Source organism: Ictalurus furcatus, chromosome 4 (assembly GCF_023375685.1).
Source record: "Ictalurus furcatus strain D&B chromosome 4, Billie_1.0, whole genome shotgun sequence".
NCBI lineage: Eukaryota > Metazoa > Chordata > Actinopteri > Siluriformes > Ictaluridae > Ictalurus > Ictalurus furcatus.
Window position 1 is genome coordinate 84,773 of NC_071258.1, and position 24,915 is coordinate 109,687.

Genomic DNA, 24,915 nt, shown 5'->3' on the forward strand with positions numbered 1-24,915 from the left:
GTGTGTGTGTGTTGTGGGTGATGGGTGTATGTAAACAGCTTGGAGATGAAGACAGAGGATAAATCACATTAATGTTTAGTGTCACTCATCATGTTCACATTTAAGGACAGTTAAGACACAAACTGTAAACACACTGCACATTACACTCACCTTCCACTGGGCTGACGGGAGCGGAACCTCTTCTGCTGTTGTAGCCCATCCACCTCAACGTCTAATGTGGTGTGTGTTCTGAGATGCTTTCTGTTGTAAAGAGTGATTATTTGAGTTACTATAGACTTCCTGTCAGATCAGACCAGTCTGATCATTCTCCCCTGATCTCTCTCATCAACAAGGTGTTTCATCCTGCAGACCCTCCGTTTTTTGTTTTAAATGCATTTTCAGACATGTATCAATCACATCTTTTCATTATTCAATCTCCTCAGTGTACAACCCCAATTCCAAAAAAGTTGGGACGCTGTGTAAAATGTCAATAAAAACAGAATGCAATGATTTGAGAATCTCATAAAGCCGTATGTTATTCACAATAGAACATAGAAAACATATCAAATGTTTAAACTGAGGAAATGAACTGTTTTAAGGAAAAAATAAGTAATTTTCATTTTGCTGGCTCAAAAAAGTTGGGACGGGGGCAACAAAAGGCTGGAAAAGTAAGTTTAGTAAAAAGAATCAAGCATTTTTTGGCTGCAACAATCACAAAAAATCTCCACAAAATCCTGTACGGACTGACTTAAAGTTCCACTGGAAAACAGCATGTTCTACAGGTCTGATCCTAAATCCGTGTTCTCAGTGCAGTTTGTAGAGTCAGAGCAGTGGATTCAGGAGCAGTACAGCACAGATCAGCACAGATTCTGTCTCCTCCACATGAAAGTGTAATAATAACACAAAATGAAAATTAAACTGCAAACACGTTATCAAATAAGAAATTACAGCTCACAAAGTAACGTGATCAGCAGAGTCCTAACACATTCATAACACTAAACACATGCCAAACACATGCCAAACACACACCAAACATACACGCGACAGACACGAGACATACACACAACAAACATACATGAGACATACACGAGACAGACACGCGACAGACATACACGCGACAGATACGAGACAAACAGACGCCAAACACACGCCAAACATACACGAGACATACACGAGACAGACACGCGACAGACATGCACAGGTTCACATCAGCGTTTTCCCATCTGTATGAAAACTGAACATTTTAAAACAATGCTTTTTTGAAAGCTACGTGTTTGTGTGGACGTGAGGCAATATCACAGAAAGATAAAATGACATTTTCAAAAATATAGTATATGTGTGGGCGATGCCTGTGGGTGGGGCTTCACTGCTCCTCATCGGTTCTGTTGGAAGGGAAATGGGTTTTGGAGGTCAGAGCAGTGAGCACTGCTGAGCTCTCATGTCCATTTTCTCCTGCTAGTTTTTGAGGTTCAGGAGCTCTTTATAAACACTAATGTGAGGAAGTGGATCTGAATCATAGCCTCACTGATCTCTGGCTTTAAAAGGTCATAGTGTGAGTTAGATATTTATACATTACTCAGAAGTCAAGGACTTTTAATGCATAATTGCGCAGTATGAGTGTGTGTGTGTGTGTGTGTGTGTTTGTGTGTGTGTGTGTGTGTGTGTGTGTGAGCGATGCAGTGATTTTGCCTGAAGCTTAAATGCAAGTGAAGATCTCAGTCTAATCACTGAGCGTCCCTCAGCTGAGCGAGGACATTTTTAGTCCTGTCTAATGGGAGTCAAACCTTTTTTTCCCTCAGAAATACTCAGCGCTGGTGTTGCATTACATTTTGATGGAGAAGGATGATGTACCCTCGAGTGCTCCAATCAGCCGTGGCTTATAGATTTTTCTCCATGGAATGAATTTGAAGCTGGAGCTCAGTTTCTGTAAAGCCATTTATTTATTTATTTGTTTCTCTTTTTTCTTTCTTTCTTTGTTTCCTACGCAATCAGCCGAAAGGCTTCAGTTCTGTAAGAAAAGAAAGAAAACTCTCTTAGAACTTGTCATGTAAAGTATGAGGAGGCAGATGCAAGTGCAGATAATCTTTAATAAAATGAAACCAATAACAAACAGTAGAAATACCAGAAACATAAGCTATGAATACGAGGCAGAGCGATCACCATAAACAATAAAATGAAACAAAGGCAAGGAATGACAAAAGCAAGACACCATGAGTGATGCAAAACGGAACTTAAATACTAGCGCTAATTAACCAAAAGATGTAAAACAGGTGTGAGTGTTCACGTGACGTACTCCTGTGGTGTGCAATGACTACTGGGAAGTATAGTCAAGCTCCATATACATGACACAACACAATCACCTCCATTCTAATCAAGTAAAAGAGTATATGGAGTATTTACATCCAGTGAAATCTTACAAAGATTTGGAATTGAAACCAGCAAATATGTATTTGTTGAAGCAAAAAAGTTATCCAATACCAATTGGGGCTCTGTGAAAATGGATTTGCCCCCGTAGTTACTAATTCCCCAAATCTATGAAAGTGCATTGATAATGGGGTTCAGCTGGACGAGACACAACCAGACCTGATTACTGCAAACCCTGTTCAATCACATCTACACTTAAATAGAACTTCTCAACAGCATGAAGTTGGTAAAAAGGTCTTACCCAGTAACACACTACGTCAAAGTTGAAAGAAATTCCAAAAATGATGAGGAAGAAGGTGACTGAAATACATCAGTCTGGGAAGGGTTACAAAGCTATTTCAAAGGATCTGGGACTCCAAAGAACCACAGTGAAAGCCGTTATCTCCAAATGGAAAAACTCGGCACAGTAGTGAACCTTACCAGAAGTGTCCGACCTTCCAAATTTCCTCCAATAGTACAGCAACGACTCATCCAGGAAGTCCCAAAAGAGCCAAGGACAACATCAAAGGACCTACAGGCCTCTCTTACATCAGTAAAGGTCACTGTTCATGACTCCACTATCAGAAAGACACTGGGCAAAAATGGCATCCATGGAAGAGTGGTGAGGTGAAAACCACTGCTAACCCAGAAGAACATTAAAGTTCGTTTGAATTTTGCCAAAACACACCTTGATGATCCTCAAACCTTTTGGGAGAATGTTCTGTGGACTGATGAGTAGAAAGTGGAACTGTTTGGAAGACAGGGGCCCCGTTACATCTGGCATAAACCAAACACAGAATTCCATAAACAGATCATCATACCTACGGTTAAGCATGGTGGAGGTGGTGTGGTGGTGTGGGGATGCTTTACTGCTTCAGGGCCTGGGCAACTTGCAGTAATTGAGGGAAACATGAATTCTGCTCTCTACCAGAAAATCCTAAAGGAGAATGTCCGGTCTTCAGTCTGTAAGTTGCAACTCAAGCACAACTGGATTATGCAACAAGACAACGATCCAAAAGAGTAAGTCCTAGTCCAAGAAGTAAGTGGAAGTCTGATCTCCAGTTATCAGAAGCGTTTGGTTGCAGTTATTGCTGCTAAAGGTGGCACAACCAGATTTTAGGTTTAAGGGGGCAATTAGTTTTTCACATGGGTGATAGGTGTTGTTGTTGTTGTTGTTTTTTTTTTTGCTTCATTAATAAATAAATAAATAAAAACTATATTGTGTGTTTACTCGGTTTGCCTTTGTTTTATGTTGTATTTCATTTGGAAATCTATTTAGTGTGAGATATACACAAAAACAGGAGAAATCACAGTACACTTTTTCACAGTATTTTTCACAGTATTTTTGTATGTATGCAGATGTTTTATGACTTCAAGTCTGAATTTACCTAAAGGTCCAAATTTTAATAATATTAAGAGATAAAACACTCAGTGTAAAAGTGTTATGTTTACTGAGATTTTAAGATTAAGTTTGACACTATAGGAATAATTGGTTGATGAATAATTATCAAACACGTCATTAAAGATTTTAAGTCTTTTCTGCCACTTATTTTTTATAGTGTAATAATTTACATAGTCATATATCAAAACTTAACATTTCATCCATCCATTTTCTGTACCGCCTATCTTTAGAGTGTCGCGGGGAACCTGGAGCCTATCCCGGGGGCATGGGGCACAAGGCTTGGGCTGAAAATTTTTAGAAATTACATTTTTAATTTTATTTCAGACCTTAAAACATTCAGAGTGAACACATGCATAAAGATAATATACTTTTATTTAATCACTGGAAATAAATTCTACAATCAATAAGTTATTAAATCATCTACCTGGGGAGAGAGCAGGTCACTTCATGTACACACACGATCAGCTGCTGGCACTCAGAAGATCTGCGGAATGCGGTTAAACATTCCTAAAGAAATTCTGAGACCATACAGAGGAAGCAAAGCTGGATCCAAAACAAAGGCAAAGAGGAGAAAGTACAAGCCCTTCATTCCCTCCATCATCATGGGAAATGTTCGGTCTCTTGGCAATAAAATGGACGAGCTCAACACACCGATTGGGACGCAGAGGGAGTATCGACAGTTCAGAGTTTCACTGAGACATGGCTACATGAGGATATTCTGGACTCGAATGCTTCTATCCCCAGATTTCAGACAGCGAGGGCGGACAGAGACACTGAACTGAGTGGTAAGAGGAAAGGTGGACTGGTCGCACTGCTTGTAAAAACAGATGGTGTAATCCGGGACATGTTACTGTGATGGAACGTCACTGTTGCACAAACATTGCATTGCTGGCTGTTGGTTTACATCTGTATTATCTGCAGAGGGAATTCACGGTCGCCATTGTGGTTATTGTTTACGTCCCACCAGCAGCCGACGCAGAAGCGGCGTGTGACGTCATACACTCAGCTATCACAAGACTCCAAACTCAACAGCCGAACTCTTTCATTGTTATTTCTGGGGATTTTAATCATGTGTTACTCTCCACTACAAGTTTCACCAATTTGTCAACTGTGTTGCCAGAGAGAACAGAACACTGAATCTCCTGTATGCAAGTGTGAAGAATGCATACACTTCCTCTGTTCTGCCCCCACCCACTGGGGAGGTCTGACCACAACCTGGTTCTACTGACACTCACATATAGATTTGTTGTCTTAAGGTAGTCTGTGACAAAGAAGACCATACGAAGATGGTCACAAGAGGCAGAGGAGGCTCTGAAGGTTCTGCTTTGAGACTACAGACTGGGAAGTATTATGTGAACTGGCTGGGGAAAACATTAACCAAATAATGGACTGCATAATGGACTATATAAATTTCTGCACAGACTCTATCATTCCTGTCAGGAGGGTGCGTTGATTTCCTAATAACAAACCCTGGATCAGCAAGGACCTGAAGGAACTATTGAACAAAAAGAAGCAGTCATTCAGGAAGAAGTACAAGGAACAGATAAGGAGGGTGCAGATGGAGACTGAGGGAGAACAAAGAAGCCTACAGAAGGAAGCTGGAGGGTAGGCTTTAGCAGGACAATACAAAGGAGGTATGGGCTGGCAAGAAGCAGATCACCGGCTTCAAGGCAAAATCACAACCTGTGGGGGGCAATCTAGAAAGCACCTATGAGGCAAATTTGTTCTTCAATAGGTGCAGCACGATGACCTCTCACATTATCACGCACTCCCTCACTACCACTCTTTCCCAACACCCCGAAGATCAAGATCAAACATCTTTTCCTACCCTGTCATCCACACCAATTCTTCCCTGCTCATCTCAGAACTACTCACCCCCCCCCCCCTTCATCACACAGCCTTCTTCAGAGAACTCAGACCTCTGCCCTCCCCAATCAACCTCAGCACCTCTTCAACCTGAGAGTTCGACTGGAGAAGGTGCCAGAGCTGTGAAAAACATCCTGCCTGGTTCCTGTTTCAAGAAGACAACTCCCTCCACCCTGAACGATTATAGACCAGTAGCCCTCACATCACATGTAATGAAGGTCCTGGAGAGATTGGTGATGTTCCATCTAAGACCTCAAGTCAGCTCTTTTCTGGACCCCCTGCAGTTTGCTTACCAGCCACAGGTAGGCATGGATGGTGCAGTCGGGCCCACTCCCATCTGGACTACAACAACACCAGTGAGAATCACTCTCTTTGATTTAACACCATCGAACCTCTTCTGCTGAGAAAGAAGGTGAGAAGACTGCAGATGGACACATCCTTGATCTCCTTGGTCACTGACTACCTATCGGACAGACCCCAGTTTGTACGGTTGGGAATCTGCCTGTCTGGGAGCCTGCCGAGCAGCACTGGTGTACCACAGGGAACTGTGCCCTCCCCCTTCCACTTCACCCTGTACACCACAGATTTTCAATACAGGTCAGACCTCTGCCATCTTCAGAAATTCTCTGATGACTCTGTGGTGGTTGGGTGCATAAGAGACGAACAGGAAGAGGAGTACAGGGACCTGGTAAACAACTTTGTTGAGTGGTGTAAGAAGCACCATCTGCGCCTCAATGTGGCCAAGACCAAGTAGATGGTGGTGGACTACAGGTGGAAGAGGACCACAACCAGCCCCATTACCATCATGGGTCAGGACATTGAGCTGGTTGACACCTACAAATACCGCGGTGTACATCTCGACAACAAGCTGGCTGGAAGGTCAACTTAGAGGCTGTGTACAAGAAAGGGATGAGCAGACTCTGCATTCTGAAGAAGCTCAGGTCCTTTAATGTATGTAGCAAAATGTTCAAGATTTTCTACCAGTCTGTGTTAGCCAGTGCGGTATTCTATCTATCTATTTATCTAAAATATCATCAGATTTTCACACAAGTCCCAAAAGTAGATAAAGAGAGCCCAGTTAAACAAACGAGATAAAAAAAATATTATACTTGGTACAATATTACATATCTGTGAGCAGCAAAAGTATGTGAACCTCTAGGATTAGCAGTTAATCTGATGGTGAGATTAGAGTGAGGTGTTTTCAATTAGTGGGATGACAATCAGGTGTGAGTGAGTGACGTCCGGTTTTATTTAAAGAACAGGGATCTATCAGAGTCTGATCTTCACAACACATGTTTGTGGAAGTGTATCATGACACGAACACAGGAGATTTCTGAGGACCTCATAAAAAGAGTTGTTGAAGCTCATCAGGCTGGAAAAGATCACAAAACCATCTCTAAAGAGTTTTAGATGAAGTATAATATTTTTGTCTCATTTGTTTAATCGTGTTCTCTTTATCTACTTTTAGGACTTGTATGAAAATCTGTTGATGGTTTAGGTCATATTTATGCAGATTTATAGAAAAATTCTAAAGGGTTCACAAACTTTCAAGCACCACTGTAGATATTTTAAAGATCAAAACGTTTGACTGAGAAAATTATTTAAATACAATTGTGAAGTAAATTAATTAAGAAAATTAACTCCTTATGAGCCTTGTTCAGTTTAATTTACAGAGCTAATTTCTGTGCTGGGAAAATAAAGCCACTGCACAAAAATATTGCAGATCAGTTTTTCTGTGTAGTTTTGAAATGTTGCTTATGGAGGTCTAGAAGCACCAATAAAACTACAAAATGCACCATTCACTGGAGACTGACACCGACAAATATACAGAACTGCTCTAGAAATACTTACACACTCTTGCTGAATTCTGGGTCTTGATTGGTCAGAAGGTATTGTATGTATTACATGTATGGAAGGAGTCTCAGGTGTCAGCGCTGTGTAACAGTCAGAGGTAAAGCTGTAACTTTAACACATCTTCAGCACAGGGGAGTTTACACTTAGGGTTATAATTCTGTTACAGACCTGTGGTTCGTTCAGACATTAATTTCATCATATTTCTGAGTAAAACCTGCTGTGTGTTTGTTGTCTGTGATGAAGTGTTGTGTATTAATGTGATTGTTTAGGTTTATTGAGAGTTTCAGGATTGTGCTTCTTCTGCATTATTTTGCTTGTTGATGCTGAATACAGGAAATGACTGTGAGGTGGGAGGAGATAATAATGATTTTAATTCACACTCTCATATTCAGGCTCTGTTATTACATGGCCTCCTGGCCTCAGGATGAGACTCGGACAGTGTAATCTTCATTTCACACTCGAATGACAAGATGGTCAACCTGGTCTACTGCAAAAAAACTGTTCATAGAAGCTCAATTGGATGCCTACAGTGTGTTCTGTGTGTTTTTAATATCTAGTTGCATGATGCAGTATTGTCTGCACTAATGGGAAGTTGTCGTCCCTCAGGAGGGTTGTGTAAAAGTGTTAGCACTTCAGTAATTTCCATATGGAAATGTGTCACCAATTCTGCACGTTTTTCTTTTAGTAGCGTCTCTAACGCTGCCAGGTTTCTCTCTGGGGGATTAATCAGGATGGTTAAATAACTAGACAGAAAATGTATTTACTGCTCTTATGTCACTTTAGTGTCAATGCTGAAAATGTATTACAATATTAGATCCAACACATGAATAAGCTTTCAATAAAGCACAGTTTACACTCCAGATGTTACTTTTATTGTGTGCATGTGCTGAATATTTTATAATCTGTTTCAAAGTCTCGCAGTTTGTCTTCAAACACATATCTGTTAATTTATTAACATCACCTTCTTGTCGTGTCATTCCAATATTTTATCTTGTCTGGATCTTTGTAAAGTTTTGCATGTGGTTCTGTGATTAGATCCGTGTCACCTTGTATTCCTCGTTTTGTTTTGTTTTTTGTTGTCAATTCCTAAACATATATTTGCATTTTTTGCATTTAAATTAACCTCCACAAATAGATCTACAAATGAGTTCTGAGTGACTGCTCATTGTATACCACAGTTTATATGAGAAGCCTCCTTTAAACAGTCATGGTGTTTGTAGGTCTATGTTCTCACTGGAAGAGATGACTGAGCAGGGACTCACTGTAGAGAAGAACCCTGAGGGCTTGATAATGGAAAGGTTCACTGCTCTTCTGCAAGTTTAAGTAGGACAAAAAGATGGGGTTGGAGTTATTTTGTTCCCTTTCTGTTCTGGTGTCAGGTCATGATTTCTAGGCTAAAGTAATGGCTAGTATCCTAATGCTGAGGCTCACAGGCCTGAACCAGAACCTCCAGGTGGTTCTGCATGTTCCAGGAGCTCCCAGGTTGTGGTTCAGAAAGGAACATGATATTAGGTATTAGCGGTGTAACTGAACATGCTGTAGATGAAGCTGTTTGTAGTGTGTTCCTTCTGAAAACTGCCTCAATCCTAAAGCATGTCCAAGAGACCATAGCTCTGTAGATCTTCCAGTCTTGCTTTAATGTCCACCTCAGAGCCAGGCTTGGTATGTAAGCCTTTCTCTGTTTCAATCCCAGTCTCAATTACAAGTCCTAACTTATACTTTTTATCAAGCCTATGCTCAATGTCAATCCTAATCCCTCACTAAAGTCAGCCCTAGTCTCTTATATTTCCACCTTAATGTCAGGTCTTTTTCCTTCTCCAGGGTATAAAGCAGCGGTTCCCAAACTCTTTGGGCAAACTACCCCAAACAGAATTTTCTCTGACCACCTTACATTTTTTATTCCAGATTTATAATATAGGAGTACTGTAATATTTGAGCATTTTATGTCAGTAAAAAACATATGTAAAATGCAAGTGACTGAAGACCATGAGATGTTTAGGACGTTTTGTGTGAATTCATGACATAAAATCTCAGTCCAGTCCATTTCAGTTCCATGTTGTAAGACTACACAATGAGGAAATGCTCAAGGGGGGTGAATACTTATTTAGCACACTGTATTTATCCTGATATATATGTCTAATATGAGGTAACATATGAGGTTGACATTCTAATGTTCTCCACCCCAAACACCAGCTCTGGGTCATTCCTCTGCATTTATCTGATTGTGTGGAACGTAATTGTCTTGATGACCTTTTCTGATCTTTATCTTGTGATACATCAGACTGTACAAGTGTGGTTTTGTGTGTGTTGTGCTGATTCAGTTGCATGTTGTGTTATTTCTGCATGTATTAGAGTAGTGTGTTTCTGAATTTAAATAAACGCTGCATCTGCAACACTCTCATGTCCTACACGTTACATACATCATGCAGCAGGTTCCTGGAAAAGATCTGTTCCAGTAGCAGGTCTTCAGTTCAGTCATGGAATGGCTTTAGATGGGTCATATTAGGAAAGTGATGTGCTTGGGCTCCTCAGCTGCAGAATGCCACCTCCACACGTACACTTCCATCAGCCCCATCACCCCCGTCCACATGCCCATTAGCTTCCTATTCAGTAAATTCATGTGGTTTTCCATCACACCGTGTGATAGGGACAGTATTGATTGGAAAAATGCTTTAATCTAACTTCTCCACGGAACTGTTCCAGAGTGTGATGGAGTTTGAAGGTGCTTATCACAGTTTGGCAAAGTATTTAATTTTAAAGATTAGAAGGCCACTGTAAGGGATCATTTTCATCCTTTCTGTTTTTTTTCTGTTAAACACTACACAGTGGTGTGAAGGTGATGTGAGAAGGTTGTTAATGCAAACTGGAGTGTGGTGTTTTATTATCAAGCTGATTGTCTGATACCCAGTAATTTATTTTAGTGAGCTTGACTATTCTTTGTTTATTCTGTGTAATCATTCTCCGATACAGCTGATTAAAGCAGACACATTCGAACACCTTTTTACTTATCTTAAGTTAATGTGCGGTCAATTCTGAGATGTTTTAATCTCTGACCTTTTTAAAGCAACAGGATTTATTATTGTAATATGAAATTGTGATGTTATTCCATCATTTAAAATATGGCATTGGAATCACAGAAGTACATTATATATGTTATATATGTATATATGTTTTGCACAATGTCAAATTTATGAACCTTTTAGATGCCATGTCCATGTTAATAATGTTAATAACTGAAAGAGCTTTAACTTTATTAACTTTAACTTTATTATCGTTACCTTTATTCTCTATTCAGCGGGGAATTTCATGTTCCCTCCTCATTATAGTGCTTTTTTCCCCAGGAATTTTCTCCTCTACCTTTTCACACATCTTGGCATAATAAAAGTGTCTTTCTCTATTCAGGTGTGCTCAATCTCCTCTCTGATGGGAGATAATTACCTCTTGCCCTCACCGGGGTAATTGTCTTTTGATTGAGGTCATCAGTTCAATCAAACCGGCTGAGGGGAAGAAAAGTGACAGAGGGAGAGACAGAAATATATATTCTCAATGCTACAGAGAGAGAATACATGAAGAAAAAAGACTGTGGTGGTGTTAGGGTGGTGTGGTGTGTAGTGGTCATGTGGTGGTGTTAGGGTGGTGTGGTGCGTAGTAGTGATGGTGTGTAGTGTTGGTGACTTGGTGTGTGTATGTGTAGGGGTGGTGTGTGTTAGTGATGGGGTGTGAGGTGGGTGGTGTGTGTACGTGGGTGGTGTGGGTGTGAGGTGGGGTGTGTGTGAGTAGGTGGGGTGTGTGGGTGGGGGGGTGTAGGTGGGTGGTGTAGGTGGTGTGTGTGGGTGGTGGGTGGGTGGCTTGTGTGTGTTGGTGGGGTGTGTGTGAGGGGTGTGAGGTGGGGGGTGTAGGTGGGGTGTCTGTGGGTGTGGGGGGGTGTGGGGTGTGTGTGTGTGGGTGGGGGGTGTAGGTGGGGTGTGTGTGGGTGGGGGGTGTAGGTGGGGGATGTGTGGGTGTGGGTGGGGGGTGTAGGTGGGGGATGTGTGGGTGTGGGTGGGGGGTGTAGGTGGGGTGTAGGTGGGTGGTGTGTGTGGGTGGGGGGTGTAGGAGGGTGTGTGTGGGTGGGTTGTGTGTGGGTGGGGGGTGTAGGTGGGGGATGTGTGTGTGTGGGTGGGGTGTGTGTGTGTGTGGGTGGGTGGGGGGTGTAGGTGGTGTGTGTGTGTGTGTGGGTGGAGTGTGTGTGTGTGGGTGGGGGGTGTAGGTGGGGTGTGTGTGTGTGGGTGGGGTGTGTGTGTGTGGGTGTGTGGGTGGGGTGTGTGTGGGTGGGGGGTGTAGGTGGGGTGTGTGTGTGGGGTGTGTGTGTGTGTGTGGGTGGGGTGTGTGTGTGGGTGGGTGGGTGGGGGGTGTAGGTGGGGTGTGTGTGTGTGTGGGTGGAGTGTGTGTGTGTGTGTGGGTGGAGTGTGTGTGGGTGGGGTGTGTGTGGGTGGGGGGTGTAGGTGGGGTGTGTGTGTGTGGGTGGGGTGTGTGTGTGTGTGTGGGTGGGGGGTGTAGGTGGGGTGTGTGTGTGTGGGTGTGTGTGTGGGTGGGGGTGTAGGAGGGGTGTGTGTGGGTGGGTGTGTGTGGGTAGGTGAGGGGGTGTGTGTGTGTGTGGGTGGGGGGTGTAGGTGGTGTGTGTGTGTGTGGGTGGGGTGTGTGTGGGTGGGGGGTGTGGGTGGGGTGTGTGTGTGTGGGGGGGGTGTAGGAGGGGTGTGTGTGGGTGGGTGTGTGGGCGGGTGTGTGTGGGTAGGTGAGGGGGGGTGTGTGTGTGGGCAGGTGGTGTAGGTGGGGTGGGTGGGGGATGTGTGTGTGGGTGGGGGGTGTAGGTGGGGTGTGAGTGTGTGTGTGTGTGTGGGGTGTGTGTGTGGGTGGGGGTGTAGGTGGGGTGTGTGTGGGTGGGTGAGGGGGGGTGTGTGTGTGGGTGTGGGTGGGGGGTGTAGGTGGGGGGTGTAGGTGGGGTGGTTGGGGTGTGTGTGTGTGTGGGTGGGGGGTGTAGGTGGGGTGGGTGGGGGATGTGTGTGTGGGTGGGGGGTGTAGGTGGGGTGTGTGTGTGGGTGGGGGTGTAGGTGGGGCGTGTGTGGGTGGGTGAGGGGGGGTGTGTGTGTGGGTGGGGGGTGTAGGTGGGGTGGGTGGGGTGGTTGGGGTGTGTGTGTGTGTGGGTGGGGGGTGTAGGTGGGGTGGGTGGGGGATGTGTGTGTGGGTGGGGGGTGTAGGTGGGCTGTGTGTGTGGGTGGGGGTGTGTGTGGGTGGGTGGGGGTGTAGGTGGGGTGTGTGTGGGTGGGGGTGTGTGTGTGTGTGTGGGTGAGGGGGGGTGTGTGTGTGGGTGGGGGGTGTAGGTGGGTGGGGTGTGTGTGTGTGGGTGGGTGTAGGTGGGGTGTGTGTGGGTGGGGGTGTGTGTGTGTGTGTGTGGGTGAGGGGGGGTGTGTGTGTGGGTGGGGGGTGTAGGTGGGTGGGGTGTGTGTGTGTGTGGGTGGGTGTAGGTGGGGTGGGTGGGGGGGTGTAGGTGGGGTGTGTGTGTGTGTGGGTGGGGGGTGTAGGTGGGGTGTGTGTGTGTGGGTGGGTGTGTGTTAGCAGGATTATATTCAGGTTTATGTTCTGAGCGTCTGGTTGTGAGGAAGAGATTTTGTTTACTCTCGGCGCTCTCCCGCTGTTAAAGTCTCTGATAGAATCAGCAGGAAGCTGGAGAGCAGGATGAAGAGGAGGAGGAGGACAAGAGAAAATCTTTCTTTACAGCTTCTTCAGTTCAGGGTTTGCAGAATCAGATCCATCCGTCCATCCATCCATCCAGCCATCTTCTACCGCTTACTCCTTCTTCAGGGTTGCGGGGGAACCTGAAGCTTATCCCAGGGAGCATCGGGCACAAGGCGGGGTACACCCTGGACAGGGTGCCAATCCATCGCAGAGCAAGAATCAGATCTATCTGTCAGAATATTAATCAGATCAATTTGTGCCATTTATTTGTGTTAAAAGCAATTTCAGTAAAGTGTGAAAATTTAAATTTAACCCTGACGCTTTACTCCTCGTGATTCCTCCATAAATCTGCTGGAATTCTTCCACCGCTGTCAGACGCACGTTCACATTTTAACACACAAATCCCAGAGAAAGTGCCTGTGATTACTGTTCAATACACGTTCCACACGTTCACTGAAATAGTGAGGCTTTAATTTGTTTATTTCATTTTGGAGCTGACGGTAGAACAGTGAGACTAAAGGCTAAGATCAGGGAAGGTGGAGCTTCGCTTCTCACAAATAAATGCATTGAAACTGATTAATACGAGCCGCTGACGTGCAGCCGCCTCCACTCAGAGCTGCTGTTACAGGAAATTAATCAACACCTTCTGACCAATCAGAACCCAGAATTAAACAACGCCATGGTGTAATTATAATTATTGGAACTGGAGCGTAAATGAACGTAAATGAATGAAAAGCAGAATGAAACGTTTACTTGAGTATAAACATGAGAAGAGCAGCGATGTGTTTGAAGGACCTGATGTTTTGTTGAGATGAATAGATGACATGCATGTTCCTCGAGTCAAACCACACAAGGTTTCTCACACAGGAGAGAAACGTGTGTTTTAGTCCGAGTGGAACGCTCATCCAGCTCGGACCTGCGGGAAATCAGAGACCCGGTTGAGGAGGAAATTGAATCACATTGTTGCGTGTAACAAAGCAACGTGTCTGTCTGAGAGGAACCTGTGGAACTGAGAGTGTGTATGGAGAGCTTTAATTGTTTGCAGGTGAAGGTTGTGAGTGCTTTCCTCAGTCTATTCTGCTGTAGAGAAGGTGATTAAATCCATTTCCCCGATGCATTGATTAGCTTGAGCTCCAATGATGTTTCTGTTGTTTTGTTAGCTTCGTGCTCTGTGGATTACCTTTTCTACAAAATCACTCTTGATAAAAAATACTCTAAACATAATCGATATATCTTATCTTTTCTGGAAATGATGTTCACTTTATGCTCTGCAGGTTTTCCTCATTATTTACTCTGATTTGTTAAAAACGTGAGATTATTTCTCAGGAGGAAAACTTGGACGTATTGAAGACAATCCAGAAATCTCCAAGTGATTAATTGCCTCTTTTTATGTTTTTTTAAAATTTATTTTTATTTTCAAACAGTTTATCAGCCTGTAAACTGCTTCAGAGTCTCAAACAATAGATTCCTGGGATTTTCCTCCGACTCAGCATCTAAACACAACATTTACTAATCTCCATTATATTTATTCAGTGTGTGATATAAAATGATATATTATCTCCGTTTCTCATGAGCTTAGTGAAGAAGATGCAGCTACAATTTTCCCCAAGTCTCTTCATCAGTGCAGTGTTGGGATTTAGCAGTAATACGATGGGACTTGAGTCATGAACTATGACGTGGAAAGGCGGCTAAATTAATTCATTTCAGCCAGAATGTCATGCTGGAATACAAAAAAGCTCTGAAACTGCACAAACCAATATCATGACATTTCAGATTATCAAAATCTACTGAAACATTTTTGAATAGGAGGTTAGAGAGTGATTTAAAACACTGGAGTGAAATGTGATTTAGGAAACTGGTGGTTAAAATAACTGAAAGAATCTGATAGTGATTATAAGTTAGAGTTACATTTTTCACAAATTCTGTATGAAACTGATTTGTGGGCGGGGCTAATTCTCAGCTCAGTTAGTGATGTCACTGGACACATCAATGGGTTTGAACCAATCGCAATTCAGGCCCCGCCCACACCATTCCACACCACACTATTTCTGTATCTACAAGAAAATGCAAAAAAAAAAAAAAAATGACCATGTGATCTCACCACGTCATAAACTGTAACTTCAAACACCTCAGTAATAACGCTCTGAGTGTGATCACCGGATAAAAATGTTATTACACGTCTTCAGAAAATAAAAATCAGTGTTTGGGAAAAGAGTCAAAAACATTCACCACCGCTTGCTGTGTGATTTTTCTCCTTTTCTGTGTGAAAAAACATGAATGATTATAAACCCTTTAAACTGCGCTGTGTCGTGAAGCTGGTGTTTAAGAAGTGTTAGTTGGATGGATTTGCTAAATAAGAATTTAAATATTTCAGAAAACAGATTCTGTGTTTAAATCCTGATTTCAGTTCAAACAAACAGCTAAAATACTTTTCTTATATGGAAATTAAGCTTCATGATGCTGCATGTTAATAGATTAAAAACATCAACTGCACGATAAATAAATGTTCCTCTAACGTTGCTCTTTTTAATTTCGCGTGACTCTCAGTGATATAGAAATGAACAGAAGTCGCAGTTTGAGAGCGTGTCTCTGTGTCCGAGGCTGTAGAACTCTGTGATATCGTTTATTTAGTGCTGCGAGATCGCTGAAGATGACGCATGACTCGCGCTGAATCGACTCGACAGCTCCGACTGTGAAACAGAGAATGTTTTAGCTTCAGGCTGACTCGCAGTTAAGTGAGAACATCCAGGATTTTTATCCCACTCCAGCTTTATGTTCTTGTCTTCTGATCAGAAGGTTGAAGGTTCAGTTAGAACAGCTGTGACATGGTTCTGCTGGTGGGTTTTTTAACACTTTTATTCTGAAATACTGCAGATGTAAACAACTGGACATACAAATTATTCCGATTCCTCATGACACTGTAATCCTGATAATCTGATAATCTGGAGTTTAGAGTAATAATGTGACTCAGATAAAAAAAAAGTTTTCAATTAGTGAAAATTTAAAAAATGTCCACAAATTAAATTAAACTATTTAATGTTAATACTTTCTCCACTTTGATTTTATTATTATTATTATTATTATTATTTTATTTAATACTTGATTTTGATTTGATATGTTTCCACTTTTATTTAATATTTAATATAAGAAAAGTGAACTAATTTCACTCATCATTTAGTTTGTATAATATTGTATAATATTTTTTGTTTGTTTATAAATTTAGTTTTTTATTTTTTGTAGTAACTTTATGAATTAATTTATGAAAATCAGTCAGACTTATGATTGTTTTGTCCTTGAGCAAAGATGATTGTGGTACACTATCTGGCCAAAAGTATGTGAACACAACCATCACACACATATGTGCATGTTGAACATCCAGATTACAATCAGTAACGCAGTGAAATCTCAGGAGGCTTTGTGTCTCCTCACTATTTGGAGGTGTAACCAATGTGTAACAGTGTGTGTGTGTGTGTGTGTGTGTGTGTGTGTGTGTGGAGGAGGAGGAGGAGTATGCCTGCTTCAAGTTGCAGTGGATTTACACTCTGTTGAAGACAGACGTATGGAAATCAGTGCAGTTTCGCTCCTGTGATTTTACTGAGAGTTTTCATGGAGAAAATTCAACATCCTGCAGGAAATAAATAAAAAAATATCACTCATCCTCCATACGGAGGCACAGATGAGATGATTATATTTAGATGTTTCTCATCATGCTTTAAAGATGATTGATGCTTTTAGTGCAGACTTTTTCTCACTACAGCGATACGGGGATTTGGATTTAAATCAGCACTCGTTTTAGCTCATGAATATGGTGTTGTATGGATTGAAGCTGAGATTCTGTATTATTTTATGATATTCCTCACTCTGCTGAAGTCTCGAATATTTCCAGTCTACTGTAGATAATATCCCTGGGGAAAGAGTTAATACCACACTAACAACTCAGATCATTCCTCTGCTTTCCTGTATCTTCCAGAAACTCTCCAATTCTGAAGCACTGTCACGATTCTGTGGATTTTCTTTCTTTCTTTCTTTCTTTAACATCCTGAGCAGATTTTCAGAAAGTCCTGATCTCATTCAGACCAAAGTGTGAATATTAATCTCTCTGATGGGGAATTGAGGTTGACTTGACCTGATGTTCAGTCTCATAAAACACTAAAGAAACAAACGGTTCTTCATGCTGTCTGCTCGGTTCTGACCCACTGGACCATTAGCAGAACAGAACCTTTTTTTTCTACTAAAGCGATATGGGAGGGCTGAATTTTACACCATTTAATTGGTTCACTTCACTACAGACACTTCACCAAAGACACTGAGAAACCGAGAGTATCAGCAGCTTATTTCCTCACGCACACACACACACACACACACACACACACACACACACACACACACACATGCATTTATTTTTTCAGACAAACCCAATGTATGAGAATCCCAGTGAAATGCTAACATGAGTTCTTTATAGATTCATATGCGTATTTAATTTAATCCAGTTTACTGGAGCTCTTCACACTGCAGCACTCTGTTTAAACGTCTTTGTGTCTCAGATATAAATACAACTAATACACACACATTTCCTCACTTATTACCTTCTACATGGAGGAAGATGCAGCAGAATAACATATAAAATGCAGTTATAACTTTTTATTTTTAAAATATTTATAATATTTTTACATCAACCAAAGCAATTCTACTGACAACAACAACAACAACAACAAAATAAATAAATAAATAAATAAATAAATAAACAAACAAACTGTATGTATAATATGTTTAGGTATAAAATTTATTTTATACATAAACATATCAAATGGCAGTAAAATTATGTTTGGTCATGATTTGAGTAAAATTAATGTAAGTAGGTCAATATAAATAATAAATAGTAATAAATATATAAAAATGGCAACATACATACAGTTAAAACAACAGTAAAAATTGTGCAAAAATGTGCTAGGGTTCGGGTTAGTAAAAATAAGTGAATAAATCCTCATGAATCCTGAAAGAATTCCTCATTTGTAAGCTGCTTTGGATAAAAGCATCTGCTAAATGAATAAATGTAAATTTAAATGTAATACAAATGAAAGGGGAAACAGTAAAAATAAAATACTTTGATTTTTTCAGAACATTCTTTATCTCTTCAAAATCACAACCAATCAAAAGATTTTAGATTTTGTTTATTAATCAGATTGTTACGCACAGGCCTGGGAGTGACTTTCTTTCTTTCTTTCTTTCTTTCTTTCTTTCTTCACTTTTTCCTTTTTATATTTATTCATTCAGAGTCTGTTTCAGTTCATATTTCAAGGTAATATATTCTGTGAAATTGTTTCTGATTATAAAAAGACCTAGTTAAAGTTATATATAAAGAATAATTATTTCATTTAATTTATAAAGAATTTCACAGACACAGAGCGAAGACCACAAATCAATAAGAGTTAAAAGTCTCACCAGGTCAAAATTATAAAATGAAAACGAATTGATTATGAGTGATGAGTCGTGACGTTTTCTCTTGAACGTGAGGTTTTGACATTCTGGAGTTCAGACTCATGATTTAATCAGCGTTCCTGAGAGAGATCGCTCTTAATCTCACACTTTTAATTAAAGACCAGTTCAGAGGAAAGCGATGCTGCGTGACTTCACCCGGCACAAATCACCCCATTCTGAGTTCATTCTTTTCTTTTTTTCATTTCTTTGCTCATAAAGATTTTTAAATTGAGTTTGCCTTGAAAATAATTAGCAGTAGGGCAGTAGTTAGCTTTTCATGTTATTATTATAGCATGTGGCAGAATCTCATAATGAGTCTTTTAATTATTCACCTTTTATCACTTTCACTCCTTTTTTTATCTACAAAGCTTGACTTCAAACACACCTCAGTGCGTTACAGCCGAATATAACCACATTTAAACTCTACAGTCTCTGTACAGTTATTATTAATTATCATTATCTTTGCTTTATAGTGTGGCGTTTTCTTTAAACATATAAACCTTGGCCAAGCTGGAGATAAAGTGAAATGTATCTATTTTATAGGTTTAAAAGACTAAAATCAAAGTAACATTAGTTAGAAAAATTGACATTAATTATAAAACATAAATAATACTTTACTCACATTTCATTTCTTCACTTCAGTGTTTCACGTTGTTGTAAAATTGTGGACACTTTCTCTCTTTAATCAGCATTAACACTGCAAAAATTATACAAGTAAAAATATATTGAATATAATTTTGTTTTATCTAATATTTTTTCATTATGACATTATGATAAAAGAAATACAAGATTATTTCATGTATTTGTAACAATTCTGCTAATTTTAAGCTTAAATTTGTCTTGTTCCATTGGCAGATAATTGTTTTGGGGTTTTTTCTAGAAAATAATCACTTTTGAGAAGTACAATTATCTGAAAAAAGAATAACATAAAACAAACTAGAAACAAGCAAATGTTCAGAAATTGCAAAATAATCTTTGCTTCTCTTTGTTTTGTTTATGGTTAGTAAAGTGAGGTTCTCCTGCACTTGGTTCTGTATTAGTTCTCGTTCTTTTTGAGGCGTTGATGAGATTTACATTTATGAAGACTTATAAATTCATCCTGCGCTACTGATATTCATGACTGACTCGTGTCTCGTCTCCTGAAATCTTCTCACAGAAATCACACACGGAGTTCACTAACACACACCAATGAAGATTCTGTTTACTGATACACATGATTCACTGTGTATGTGTGTGTGTATGTGTGTGTGTGTGTGTGTGTGTGTGTGTGTGTGTGTGTGTGTGTGATCTGTCTGTGAACTGTATGGAGATTTTATTACACATTAACATTTATTGTGATCTAAAAAAAGGAAAATTAGAAGTACATTAAATTAACACCTTACACCATCATAAACTAACAGATTCTCTCTTTCTCTCTTTCTCTCTCACTCTCACTCTCTTTCTTTCTCTCTCTCTCTCTCCTTTCTTCCCCTTTATTATCATTTCTTTTCTAGGCATCACTTTAATGAAGACTCACTAACCGTGTTTCAAAAGGTGACCCTTCACAACAAGTATGGGGTCACCATGGAAACCACTTCTGTTGCTGTCAATCATCAGCTGCCTGACAGGTATGAGAGTGCTCTCTCTCTCTCTCTCTCTCTCTCTCTCTCTCTCTCTCTCTCTCTCTCACTCACTCTGTCTATCTCTCTTTTTGCAAGATTGATTTTTCTGGATTGTTTTAGATGGTTATGTATTGCTCCAGATGGTTCAGGATGGTTCAGGATGAATGAGCAAAAATGTCCTGCTCTGAGTGTCTTCAGATGTTTCACAGCTCCTTAAATCTGGAATAATTCAGTGGAGAACGTTGATGAAGTGTCCTTTATGCCGTGTGTGTTTGTGTTTTATAATCAGACATTTTTACAAAACCGCTTTGTGCTGTTTTCTCTCTCAGAAGAGGTGATTTACTTCTGTGTGGAAGTCAGATGTGAGAGAGAGTGTGATTGCAGATTGTTTACCTCCCATCAAGAACAAACACTAAACAAACACTTATACATTCATTACATTAATTTTAATATTCACTCCATGTAAATGTTTGTTATTCATATTTCAAGGACAGTCAGTCATTCCTAGAGTGTGAACATACTGAACACAGGAATCCACTGAAGTAACCGGAAATGACAGAGTTAGCCAGTCTGTTTCAACAACAACAACAACAACAACAACAACAATAATAATAATAATAATAATAATAATAATAATAATAATAATAAAACTCAACAGAAGTCATGGTTGCTTTACAGTCAGTTAACAACAAATAACCACAGGATTGAGGTGCCGAGGTGCTGAAACGGAACAATCTGCCAGCAGTCGAGGAAATTTCTAGCTCATGGTAGAGCTAACAAAACAGCATTAATGGACCTGAAGGTACAAGGATCTGAAACTATGAAGAGTGTTTAAAGCAATGAGCAGAGGATTGTGTTTGGTGTGAGAAGAGACAGATAAATCCAGCTCTATGCAATTTAGTTGTCATTGATAAAAATCTCACAGTAAAATAATTTTTAGTCGTGAATTGAGATGTTGGAACACACAGACTGATTTAGTGCCACTGCGAACAATGACGGCTAACAACAATGTTCTGTCAGTGTGAAAAATTTGTAATTAAACTCTCAGAGTGTGAGCACGACTGTTATGATGCTCATTTAAAATCCACCAATAGGAGGACGGCGGCCTCACGGCACAGCTGCAGATGTGCTAGCCGCGATGGAGAAACGTAAATGAAACATGAAAATGGACAGAAAAAAATCTCCTTCGGAGGATGTTTGTGTTTACGTGAGTTTATTTTCTGCATGATCTAGTTTATTCATGACTGATTGATGACGTGAGCACAACATAGCCATTTTCTTTCATTGCAGGCCTCGTTAGAGGATCTTCATCATATAATATAACATGTTAGAGTATCACACAGTCAGTTATAGAAATCAGAACAGAGTTTATTGAGATCTCATACAGTGCAGTGAGGAATAATCTTTAACGAGTTCTGAAATCACACAGAGTAAAAAAGGCTTAACTGGTGTAATTCATAAAGATTGGCACCGATATGTGCAGATGGCTGTGTATGAATAAGTCTGTTGAGAATATTTTCAGGGAGAAGAATCATTAATACAGACACTAATGAGAGTAAAGTAAAGGCTTACATGTGATAAAGAGGATTTTACTGATATGATTTGAGGTTCTGAAATTAGTAATGAAGCAAATATAAAATCAAAATTCCTAACCACTTCAAAGAGTTTAACAAGAACACCATATATGTCTATAGAAAAGTTGGGAATTTGGGAATTAATGGATGATTTAACAAATGAATTATGTGTAAATTATAAAGAAGAGAGGATGAAGGCCAGATTCCTGAGGAATGCCATTACTTATTTGCCCTTTATTCACTTATTATCATACAGTGACATGATAAAGTGAAGTATAAGAGTTATTGAGCTCAATACAGAATTTACTGATCCGATTAAAACTATGTTGTTTGGTGATGTGATTGAGGCGTATCGTTTGTTTTGAAGCTGTGGAAGTGAACATTGATCGCATTCCAATCTCTTTTAATCCCTACACCTTGTACTACAGAATAAATAATACACTACAGAATCTCTGTGTTTAATATGAATTTAAGAGAATTACAGGATGCTGGTGTTCCACACAGTTAATATGATTAGACAATATAGATTAGATAATATTTATAAAGTGTGTGGTACAGAGCTGATATAGACCCTTTGACCTGTACATAACTAACTAACATAATTCTTTTACTTCTAACATCATTCCAGTTGCTCAGTTAGTCAGGTCTATTCAATTCAGTTCAGTTTATTTCTATAGCACTTTTAACAGTGGACATTGTCCCAAAGCAGCTTTGCAGAAATATATAAATTCAGGATATAGATTTTAAATGTAGTCTGCACCATGTGGGACATCCTCAGCAGCAGCATGTGACTTCCAACTGATGAAAACTCCAACCAGAAGTAGGACATCAGGATGGATCAGGCAGGTCCAGAGAGCAGAAGGGGTCAGGATCACTGGCATCTCAGGTGTATCATGTGTAGCTCGACAGAAAGAGAGAGAGAGAGAGAGAGAGAGAGAGAGAGAGAGAGATTATTATGTATGCTTATTGTCCCGTACTGGTTAAGGACTTTGCGTGAGTGAAAGCAGGGACTCCGGCAAGACTAGCTATGACAGCGTAACTAAAAGGGAGAACCAGAAGGGAACACAGACATGAGGGCTCCCTGGGTGAAGGTGTGAAAGTGGGTGGGGGGTAGACAGCATCCAAACATCCCAGTTCACCACAACACTCTATAAATGTGAGCCTCTAGATCTGCTCCTTTGCTGAAGAACAAAACTATTCACAAAAAGCTTGAGTAAGCAAATATGTTTTCAGCCGTGACTTAAACACTGAGACTGTGTCTGAGTCACGAACACTAATTGGAAGGCTGTTCCATAACTGTGGGGCTCTATAAGAGAAAGTTCTCCCCCCTGCTGTAGCCTTCGCTATTCCAGGTACCAACAAATATCCTGCACCTTTTGATGGAAGTAGGCGTGGTGGATCATAAAAGACCAAAAGTTCGCTCAGGTACTGTGGTGCGAGACCGTTCAGTGCTTTATAGATCAATAATAGTATTTTATAATCAGTGTGAGATTTCACTGGGAGCCAATGCAGTGTGGATAAGATCGGGGTGATGTGGTCGTATCTTCTGGTTCTAGTTAGGACTCTAGCAGCTGCATTCTGGACTAACTGGAGCTTGTTTCTGCTCCTACTGGAACATCCAGACAGTAAGGCATTACAGTAATCTAGTCTAGAGGTGACGAAAGCATGAACTAATATTTCTACATCGTGTAGTGACAATATATTTCTTATCTTAGAAATATTTCTGAGATGAAAGAAGACTATCCTAGTAATATTATCTACATGAGCATCAAAGACTGGACTGGAGACTGGAGTCAATAATCACTCCAAGGTCTTTTACTGCTGCACATGATGAAACAGAAAGTCCATCCAGAGTTACTGTGAGATCAGAAAGATTACTTCTAGCTACACGTGGTCCTAGTACAAGTTCCCTTAATGCCAACAACATTTTCTAATCTATCAAGGAGAATAGTGTGATCTATAGTATCAAAAGCTCCACTAAGGTCAAGTAACACAAGCAATGAGACACAACCCTGATCAGAGGTCAGTAGAAGGTCATTTACTACTTTAACTAACGCTGTCTCTGTGCTATGATGAGGTCTAAATCCTGACTGATACATTTCATGAATGTTGTTCCTATGTAAGTACGAGTATAGCTGCTGTATACAACCTTTTCTAAGATCTTGGACAGGGGTCGAGGTCAGTTTTTTTAGTCTGGGGTTTGATAACTGCTAGTTTAAATGATTTAAATGGTAAACAGTCTGCACTTATATCGTGCCTTTTAACCTTAGAGGTTCTACAAAGTGCTTTACACTGTTTCTCACTCAACCATTCACACATACTTATGGCACCAGAGCTGCCAAGCAGAGCTCTAGCCTGCCATCGGGAGCAACTTGTGGTTCAGTGTCTTGACCAAGGACACTTTGGCGTGTGGAGGCACGTGGGCCGGGATTTGAACCGCCAACCCTACGATTAGCGGACAATCCACTCTACCACCTGAGCCACAGCCGCCCCATAGGTACATAGCCAGTTCCAAGGGAAGAATTAATTCTTTTTAGAAGGGGTTTGATTACTTCTGGAATTAACTGTTTGAAGAAAAATGTAGACAAGGGATTCAATTCAACTCAATTAAATACAGTTTTATTTGTATAGCGCTTTTTACAATGGACATTGTCACAAAGAGCTTTACAGAAATATATAAATTTCAGGTCTAAATATTAAATTGATAAATTTGTCCCTAATGAGCAAGCCAGAGGCTTGTCAAGGAAAAACTCCCTGAGATAAGATAATACTTTATTAATCCCCAGCCAGATAACTTAAGGATGATATGAGGAAGAAAGTATCAGACTCAAAAGGGAACCCATCCTCATCTAGGTGATACAGTTATAAACAATTCCCTACGATAACTGTGTGCTATAAAATAAAACAAATAGTGCAACTGTGTAATCAGGAAATTCACCACAGTCTCAACATGAAGTATATTCTACTGAAGTCACGAACTGTCCACTGATGGAGACCTGAGCGCAAAGTCTGTTTGTGCAATTGTAGTCCAAAAACCACAACC

At 40.5% G+C, this 24,915-nt stretch overlaps 1 protein-coding gene across 2 annotated transcripts in view; it reads left to right on the forward strand.

Moving 5' to 3' along the window:
* The window catches only part of cntn5 (contactin 5), a 147,757-nt gene that overhangs the window by 21,909 nt on the left and 100,933 nt on the right, over positions 1–24,915 (forward strand). For both annotated transcript variants that reach the window (XM_053622376.1, XM_053622377.1), the window contains exon 2: positions 20,191–20,304. In XM_053622376.1, the coding sequence (XP_053478351.1) occupies positions 20,250–20,304 (55 nt within the window). In that variant the 5' untranslated portion in view covers positions 20,191–20,249. The remainder of the gene's footprint in view (positions 1–20,190; positions 20,305–24,915) is intronic.